The sequence below is a fragment of the Rasamsonia byssochlamydoides genome (assembly GCF_041956645.1).
Source record: "Rasamsonia byssochlamydoides strain NRRL 3658 unplaced genomic scaffold VTN77scaffold_129, whole genome shotgun sequence".
NCBI classification, from domain to species: domain Eukaryota; kingdom Fungi; phylum Ascomycota; class Eurotiomycetes; order Eurotiales; family Trichocomaceae; genus Rasamsonia; species Rasamsonia byssochlamydoides.
The window spans coordinates 26,479-35,507 of NW_027192511.1; the positions used below are offsets into that span (position 1 = coordinate 26,479).

The 9,029-nt window shown below is 48.4% G+C and overlaps 5 protein-coding genes across 5 annotated transcripts; 1 reads left to right on the top strand and 4 right to left on the bottom strand.

Annotated features, from left to right (window-relative positions):
- Positions 1 to 1,653: 1,653 nt before the first annotated feature.
- On the bottom strand, positions 1,654 to 3,121 carry VTN77DRAFT_1432 (uncharacterized protein; the record flags this gene model as incomplete). The annotated part of the gene is made up of 3 exons (XM_069417163.1): positions 1,654 to 1,915; positions 1,963 to 2,851; positions 2,944 to 3,121. 3 exons carry the CDS (start codon positions 3,119 to 3,121, stop codon positions 1,654 to 1,656), a joined length of 1,329 nt encoding a protein of 442 aa, XP_069272896.1.
- Positions 3,122 to 3,533: 412 nt separating this feature from the next.
- On the bottom strand, positions 3,534 to 4,972 carry VTN77DRAFT_1433 (uncharacterized protein; the record flags this gene model as incomplete). The annotated part of the gene is made up of 5 exons (XM_069417164.1): positions 3,534 to 3,772; positions 3,820 to 3,993; positions 4,052 to 4,174; positions 4,268 to 4,885; positions 4,963 to 4,972. 5 exons carry the CDS (start codon positions 4,970 to 4,972, stop codon positions 3,534 to 3,536), a joined length of 1,164 nt encoding a protein of 387 aa, XP_069272897.1.
- Positions 4,973 to 5,017: 45 nt separating this feature from the next.
- On the top strand, positions 5,018 to 5,347 carry VTN77DRAFT_1434 (uncharacterized protein; the record flags this gene model as incomplete). Its single annotated transcript, XM_069417165.1, has 2 exons — positions 5,018 to 5,254; positions 5,324 to 5,347. 2 exons carry the CDS (start codon positions 5,018 to 5,020, stop codon positions 5,345 to 5,347), a joined length of 261 nt encoding a protein of 86 aa, XP_069272898.1.
- Positions 5,348 to 5,794: 447 nt separating this feature from the next.
- On the bottom strand, positions 5,795 to 6,540 carry VTN77DRAFT_1435 (uncharacterized protein; the record flags this gene model as incomplete). The annotated part of the gene is made up of 4 exons (XM_069417166.1): positions 5,795 to 6,019; positions 6,083 to 6,222; positions 6,322 to 6,359; positions 6,455 to 6,540. The coding sequence occupies 4 exons, from the start codon at positions 6,538 to 6,540 to the stop codon at positions 5,795 to 5,797; spliced, it is 489 nt and encodes a 162-aa protein (XP_069272899.1).
- Positions 6,541 to 8,284: 1,744 nt separating this feature from the next.
- On the bottom strand, positions 8,285 to 8,762 carry VTN77DRAFT_1436 (uncharacterized protein; the record flags this gene model as incomplete). The annotated part of the gene is made up of 3 exons (XM_069417167.1): positions 8,285 to 8,463; positions 8,513 to 8,678; positions 8,739 to 8,762. The coding sequence occupies 3 exons, from the start codon at positions 8,760 to 8,762 to the stop codon at positions 8,285 to 8,287; spliced, it is 369 nt and encodes a 122-aa protein (XP_069272900.1).
- Between the last annotated feature and the right edge of the window lie 267 nt (positions 8,763 to 9,029).

Here is a 9,029-nt window from a genome sequence, read left to right on the forward strand (position 1 = left end):
GAATGTCGAAGTGTCCATGCTATTCGTGAGGGTCGAAGTAATCTACACGTCAGTTGAAGGGATGGAATGTAAGAACTGGCTGCGATACAGCATACTCTGCAGAAAAGTCGTCTGGAATCGCGATCACGGGGAGATTCTAGGGAACATGGGCGATGGGGCGTTCTTGAAACGCGGAAAGAGCACGCTGAGCAAGCCGAGAGATGTTTTTGTCAATGAGATTCGACTGTCGTGAGGAATGCTGTTTGGAGGATACAATTCAAATTCTACGATCAATTATCTGTGTACATACCTATGACTTGTGGATGGAGTTGGTCCTAACTTATCAGTGGACGGTCAGCCTCGTAAGGCTAAGTAGAAGGGAATATCAGCGGTATTTAATTACCCGATGATGTTCTACTGGGATCATCCTCCCAAGGTGTACTTTGTACTTCTGGGATCAGCCTCGTGGACAAAATATTTCGCAAGTTTATCTATATATCACTTTCTCATTTGAATTGCTTTGTTACCACCAACAATAGTGTTAGTTGCCAATCCGTATCATGAAATATTATCGCTTGCCAATTGGCCTTTGTTTCAACCACGAAGAACAATATCCATCAGCAATCTCCATCAAGAAAGATAACCAAATATTTATCCCAAATTGGAGCTGCGTCGAGCATAAACCAGTTCCAGAATCGGTACTGTCACGGCCCCGACCAAGAGAAGGAAATTCCACGCCGTCTCCTTTATCCCCCGCTTCATGTATAGATTGAGCGTCTCGTGGAACGCTTTGATTCCATTCGCGTATGGAAACGGTACTCAGGGACTGGTTTGCGGAGGAACTTGCACAATGGTTCCCTTTGAACCAATTCAATATATTAGCTGACGCTTAATTCGATATCTGGTGGGCACCAAACTTACCACCCTTCCTCAACACGAAACTCTGGCAACTTTCCCCAAGCATCCCAGTCGGCCTTCGCCCATCAGCTCTTCCGGACGATCCGAATTGGGATCTTGATTACTTCGGTTTGGCAGCAGCGGCCGCATTTCTTCAGCAAGGAGGACTAAAAAACGGTGTCTTTTCAGGCGACGGAGAAGCAGCCGTTCGATTAAATGGTCGATATCTTGATCGGGTTCCCGAGATATTTGGCCGAGTGGCAGAAGACGAAGGTCACACCATCGTCCGGCAGAGATCTGGAGACGCGAAAAGAAATACTTCAGGCGGAATTACTCGCTCTGCTGTGCCAATTGGATGATTGGCGACAGTGTCATCAGACACTTTTGCTTGAGACCGCTTTTATTCCCGAAGATTCAATGCTCTATGAGCGTCCCTTGATGGTTCCGCAGTACCATGAAGGAGGCGACCATACAAGCTTTCCTCAGGACGCTGCGTCCGTGGTATTCCTCATCGCGATGTTAGGCTCAGGCTACGTGATGGCCTTCTCAGTGTTGTCCTCGCTACATCAAGAGCAAAACTCATATCATCGGCTTGTGACCCTTCACTCCTCAACCATTCTGTCCGCGATCGCGAATCATGAGAAGAGTTAGGCTGATAATAAGTCCTAAATCCTCGGCACTAGAGTCGATATATTCCGTCCAGTTTTTTGTCTTGGATAACAGCATGCTTCACGGATGAATTGCCGTATTTGCTCTCGGAACTCCAACAGATTCCTCCTACTGCGAACGGACGACATCCCGCAGCTCCTGCACCTTACCATCAATCCTTGGCGCATTTCCTCCATCCAAGCCTTCTTTCGCCCAGGCCCATTTCCTGGCCAGCTCAGCGTCAAGACGACCCTCCATCGAGTCGAGCACCAAGTTGCCGATTATGGGGAGGAACTTCCACGCGTGGGCGGAGCCGCCTGTGGCGACGTGCAAGTTGGCGATCCGCGGATGGGGAGCGATGATGAAGTCTGCTGTCAGGGTTTGCGATATCCTGGCCACAGTCAGCAGAAATGCTTCTCGGGATAAAAGATAACTGACCAACACAGCTTCGTCCTATCGAAAGGCCTGTCGGCCAGACTCGGCATCAGTTCGCGGAGGTTGTCTCTCAACGCAGCCTCTGCGTCTGCAGGGATCACATCGCTTGGATTGGTGACGATGGTCCGCGGGACTGATACTTCGATCGTCGTAGACGGGTCCTCTGGGTGAGGGATGGACTCGGTGTTGCAGTACCCCGGCGACCGGCGGAGGCATTTGATCTCTCCGCGATAGGGCGGGAAAATGTTGAAGCCCGTGCTCAGGTTGGTGGTGATTGCCATGTTTTTCCATTGTTCGACCTCCTCCTCTGTGACTTTGAGCCAGGCTACCTCGATGGCGGACGAGTATGCCAGTCCTTCGAGGAACACCAGAGTGTTTGACCAGGCGCCAGCTGCGACAAGAGTCAGCTCTGCTGGTAGAGTCCGACCGTCCGTCAAGACGACCCCGGTTGCGCGTCCATCAGTACCAGTACAGATCCGCTGAACGATGGTGCCGCATTGAAATGTAATGTTGGGCTGTGCTTGACACCGCTCATAGTAGATACGAACACACTCCTCTGCATCAATAAACGCGTCATCCAGATTACAGTACCCGACATTCCACTTCCTCTCTCGCCCCAGCTCTTCTTCAGGCAGAAGACGAGCATCAGCCCCGTGGATGCGACGGAACACTTCCTCCGGAGAGGTCATTTCTACTACAGACGAGGAGGAGCTCTGCTTCTGGCGTCTAACATTCTCCAGTCCTTTCTTCCAGACGTCGAAGAATCGCCCGGGCTGGCCGTCACAAGCAAACGTCATGCTTTGTCGGAAGTAGTATTGGCTGAGATCAGGATCTTCTTCGATCTTTTTCTGCGCTTCTGAGGCCAGCTGGGCGTAGATGGGGTCGGCGTAATCTGATATAATGTTAGCGACTTGCTCTACACTGGTATCTTCTGGACAAATGAGGGAAACCAGGAAAAAAAAAAAGAAGAGATGAGAAAAATACCCGTGCGTATAACCCTTGTCGTATCGACACTGCTGCCATCTTCGACTGGAGGCGTGAGGCGATCCACGACGGTGATGCTGCAGCTCGGATGGCGGCGGGAGATGGCAAGGGCCGTCGCAAGGCCAAAGATTCCGGCACCAACAATCACGACGGTAGAAGGGAAGGGGGCCTGTGACATGGAAAAGGCGTCTATCTCTGCTCTGTCCTATCGATTGGAATAAACGACGAGCGTAGTCTATCTACCTACTAGATGGAGGACATCGTGGTCGTTTAATTTATAGTTTGTAGTCCGTAGTAATAAGAGATAGTCCGCGGACGGAACCCCGACCGACACCTAGATTACCCGTATCGGCGAACGTCTACGGAGATGCCATGACCAATTCATCCCATGCACTCCTGTACCGCACTTATTCAATTTCTGTGACGAGACTTACGGTGCATTTCTAGCTTACTTTCTACGATCAGGTGCAAATGCGATATCGACACCGTTCCGTCCTATTTTATATACATTCATTTGGTCAATACACTCCGGGACTATGAACAGAGGACTAGGATAACAACATTATATAACGAGTATTGAACACTGTCAGTCAAGTTAGATACCGGAAACTCCTGTTCTGCTTGTCCGTCAAGTCCAAAAAGTCCGCCGCATGCTCGTCGACGGCCTCGATTCCCGCTGCGCCGCGCTCTTTGTCTCGCTGGACATTCTCCCACTTGCACACCAGCCCATAAAGAATGGCCAGAATGATGCAGAGACAATAGCAGAGAAGTATCGCGACAGTGGCGCCGGTATACTTTGGTGCCTGGTTGGCCACAAATGTTTGAGGGCCTGTCTAGGGTTAGCCACGATCAATAGAGTTGACAACGTGCACATACCGATGATATTCCCAATCGCATATGCAAAATAGTCCATCGCATTCACAGTCGTCTTCTTCGACCTCCCGGCAGTGTTTGCCTGAAACAGGGCTAGGCCGCAGACGTACGGAGCCCAGTAGACATACAGCATGTAGAGGCCGATGAGTTGCCCGGCTTTGTTGGTTCGAGGGAGCGCTAGCATGGACAAGATAAGTTGTGCTATCTTTACCAGAAACGCCACCTTTCGACTTACTATACACCAGAACCGTCCCAATAAGAGGGATGATGAGACTCGCCACCGTGACCAAAGAACGATACTTCTGAGTCTGCCCGGCCAGCCAGCTGAAGAATATACCGGAGAGCGTTGATACCATGCCTAGAACCGTCAGCTGCAATTTAAGAGGAGTCCTGAGACAACTGACCCGTAGGAATGGTCATGAGCGAAGAGTCTTCCGGCGAAAAGCCCAACGAGTTGATGATAATCGTGGTGAAAGATATGAGCCCCCCGTTCGGGATGTTGACCGAGATGAAAAGAACCACAGAATCCAATTCTTCCAGTCTGTCACCGCTTCCAGCGCCTGCTCTCTCTTCCAGTGCTTGTTCTCGATCCCCAGTTTTTCGTCTCGCAGGCGCTCGATGGCCACCACCTTCTCGCGCTCCGAGAGCCAGGACGCATCCGCCGGGCTGTCCGGGAGGACGAAGAACATGAGCGCGCCGTAAAGAACGGTGAAGCCTCCCACCGCCAGGAAGATGTACTTCCACTTAGGCAGCGCCGAGTGGTCGAGATGCCCGAAACCGAACGAAATGAGACCATTCCCGATCGACGAGGTGACGGCGCAGACCATCGAGTTGCGCAGCGGCTGCTCCGACTTGCGCCACCACATAGTCGCGATGATGATCATGGCGGGCAGATCGCAACATTGGAAGAGGCCTAGCAGGAAGCGACACACCAGGATGGACGCCGGGTTGGTGCACGCCGCGTGGCACATTTCGACCACGCCCCAGAGGAAGATGTTGACGGCGAGGTATTTTCCTGTCGGGAACCATTGCAGCAGCCACAAGGTTGGGAAGATCCAGATGAGAAATGCTGACAGAATGAGTATTTCTTTTTCGGTGATTTTTTTTTCCCTTCCCTGCTTGACACTCAGATAATAAGAATCATACCGAAGTACATAATCGAACCAACCCAGCTGTACTGGTTCCCGCTGAGGCCCAAGTCATGGATGCGTCCTCAATCCTCGCAGGCAGAAAACTCTCAATGGTGAGCTATGCTGAAGATTTCCTCGGCTTTGGATACGGGCAGAATGCCTGCCCGGGGAGATTCTTTGCTGCGCAGGAGCTCAAGCTGCTTCTTGCGTACATTGTCCTGAACTACGACATTAGACCGCTTGAGCGACGGCCGAAGAACGTGTGGATAGGGGATGCTGTGATCCCGCCGTTGGCGACGAAAATCTGCGTTAGGAGAAGAAAACAGTTTTCTAGCTGCTGAAGGGTTTCGATCAGTTGTATATATACTTTAATATAGGCCAGTCGAATCTCGTACTATTGATAGCTCCAAAGAATCTGAATAGCCCTGGTTGCTCTGCTCTGCCAGAGAGATAGCCCAAGATTGTTATGACACCCATGAAGCCGTAAAGAAATGAGTCCAGCTAGTGAAGGAGACATGGCTAAACATACAGTCTATTTAGTATGCACACTACATTGTGGTCAGTCAGATAATTGCATTAAAATAATAGTTGATAGGCTGCCCCTATTAGGGATTGCGTGGTTTTACTTATTGGCATTGCATAGCGCTTGCCGCAAGGGATCCTGTGCCACAGATTCAAGTGAAGCCTCAAAATCTATGTATGTATGATTGTACCTGGTGGTCCGGAAACCCGCCTATTTTTCGATGTATGTATGTACTTTAGTGTATACGACTATTTACATCGTTCAACAGTGAGTAGACTCCAGAAATACGACAGATCACCAATGTCCAGTTTCAAATCCTCCCAGCCTACTCAACCTTAACAATCTTCCCCGTTTCAACCTCATACAGGTAGCCCGTGATGGGGACGTCCAAGATAAGTGGGCTCTGCTTGAGGATCTCAATGTCGTCCAGTACGCTCTGACGCAGGTCTTTGAAGGGCAGAAAGGCGATGTGGTCGGCGTTCTGCTTCAGGTCGGTCCTGATCTTGTTGCGGATGTCCTCGTCGGTGAAGGTGAGCATGCCGCAGTCCGTCTGCACAGTTAATTAGTCATATATCCTAGACTGAACGTGTGGGAAAGAATAGAGGAAACCTACGTGGTGAAGAATAACAATCTCTCTCGTGCCCAGCAATTGCTGAGAGATCACAAGGCTGCGAATGGCATCGGTGACACGGCCGCCAGCGTTACGGATGACATGGGCATCACCTTCCTCGAGGCCGAGAGCGCGAGCAGGGTCTGAATCATGTAATTAGTAAAATACACCCGTAACAAAAAAAAAAAAGAGGCAAAGGAGATAGAGCTTTATATGAGAGAGAGGAATCGACATCGACATACCAAGTCGTGCATCCATGCACGCCACCACGGCGACTTTACTGTACACGTCCAGTGCACAGTCAGCAATCAATATTCCCATAACACTACCATGTTCATGACCAAGTAAAACGCCACGCCACGCTACACTACATACCGAGCCGGAGGAAGCGGCAGATTTCCCTTGGTGAAAGACGCCGCGTACTTGGCGTTGGCAGCTTCGAATTCTTGTGCGACGGACATGATGGACGAGGTATATAGTTCGGTAAGATAATATGTAGCTAGATAGGTTCCGATCTGAGGACCTTGAGGGATAAGCAACGATATAAGTAATAGATTTTATGTCCAGTAGTGAAACTGCTAGATGGAAGAGAGACCAGGGTAGTCAATCGTCCCACTATTAGTATTCATGAGACTGACCCCTCATATCGATACGATGAAGGTATTGCAATGATGCAATGCAACAATGTATATTGCGTGATATAGAGCCTCGATGTGCTAATGCCCATCATGCCGTTTAGTATGGCGATCAGATCGTCCTGTGCGGGGAACATTAACTATTCTTGTATATTTACTTGCCAGTAGTTCGATAAGAAGTGCATAAGTGGAGCTCCACATGATAACCCTGCTAGTGGATTATTTTCACTAATTGCATGCAGGCACTATAATTGACGACATTATTTTGTGGAAGCAGAACGATATAATTCGAAGGATAAGCTCTATACACTACAGTCCTCCTCTTATCGATATACAGTGGAGTGCCCTGTAAAAAAAATTATGGCAAACCCCCATTTTCCCGCAAACCTGCACATATCATGCAATAATTTATTAATATAATTGGAAGGCAATGAATGGTATTACCAGAAAAAAAAAACTGTAGTAGGAAATTGACTAATTTTTTGTATTTAATACCTTTTTATATGAAATCTCACGTTCTAACTACTAGGTAGTTTTGTGGCTCTAAAATCGGCTAAATGTTTACAAAAAAAAGTGTACAATATCCGCCACATTTTATTAGGTAGATAGAATCAGATCTTTTTATTTATTGTATCTATACCTAAATATATATCACATGAGCATGACGTACTTAGATGCTCTTAAAGAGGGGTCTTTTATTTTCCCATAACATTATCATTATTTCTACTATAATGCAGGGATAGAATCTTTGTATTACTCTCTATTGCTTCAGCCATTTTATTTCCTGCTCTTCTCACGTACGAGTATTATTGCAGCCCCGCCAGTCTGCCTTTTTTCTTTTTCTTTCTTTTTTTTTTTTGGAAGTTTCCTTTTCAGCTTGTTTGAGAGTTCTGATCTGAGCTTGACCCTGGTTTGTTTCCAGGCTCTCTGGTTACCGTCGTTGTGTGGGCTTTCCTTCATTTCCATCCACTGTTTTCTTGAAAGGACCACTATCAGTCGTAGCGTCGCAAAGTTTCCCATTGCACTGTTTCACAACCCCTAGAGAAGTCTCCTCTGTCGTCGTTACGGGTCTAATCATCCTATTGTTCGTTCTCCTCTTCTTTGTTGTTTCTCCCCAATTGACTGTCCCAATCTGCCTGACATCTATTAAGATGACTATCTTGATGTAACCATTTGTCAGCAACAGTCCATCAATCGACATTACATGTAATGCACTGATGTAGTTTTAGAGAACAGATCCTGTAGCTTATGCATCCCTGTATCGTATAATTTAACTACGCGATTCAAGGGGCAAGCTTAACCAACACAATATTTATGTCAACCTCACTGCCCTGGGCCTCCGGCTACTACGTGGGCACTACTTCAAGCTCTTGCTGGTCTGTACCCTACCTTTACCATATTTAAGTCCAGACTAGGTAGGGACTTCAGGTCAAATTGCCTTTCTTTCATTCTATACAAGCTATGCTAGATAATATGCATCCGCCAAGTCGTTGTATCAGCAGGCGGCAATTTTAATCTCAAAATAGACAGGACCAAGGGATGTGTATGTGCTCGCTTAACTTCACTTACTTCACTTCCTCCTCGCCTTCTCAATCTTCTCCAACTCCCTGTCAATCTTCTTAAAGCTCCAGCTCTGCCAGAAGGGAGGGTACAGGAACGGCCGCAGGTCAAACCGGTTGTCCTCCGGTGAGTAGTCGTTGCAATGCAGTGATGGAGTGAGGGTTGTCATTTTATGACGGTTGATTGCATCTGTAGGCGATCAGTATAATATTCGCACTCTTGGATTCTTTCTACTTACAATAGTGGAAAAAGCGCTTGACCTTCTCGGCGATCTGGCGCGGCTCGTATACGGGTGCGTTGTCGTCGGGCCCGCGCTCGCGGTGGTCACCCCATTCATGCACCAGGCGCTGGAACATGCCGTAGGGGCCGAGCTTGTGGACCTTTCGAAGACGGCCGAAGGTTGTCTATCGCCGTTAGCTATTTGCAAGTCTGGATGAAATGCTGAGTCCACTCTGTATACTTACCAACTCGTCGTAGGTCATGCCCATGTCGGCCTCGTCGCTTTGAACGTAGCTGTTTCTTTGTCAGATCTGGAGCATTGCAATTTAAGTAATCTTGACTGACCTTTCGGTTATCGGCTCGAGCTCCGCAGTAGGAACCGCCGTAAGGAAGTCATGCAGGCATGGCAGATTGAAGTTCTTCTCCGCCCAGGCGATGAAGCGCTTGAGGTCGCTCTTGTCGATGCTGCCGATGGGGTTCTATGAAGTGTTAGCATGGAAGATTTCAAGAAAACATAGAGGGAAAAGAAAAAAAAA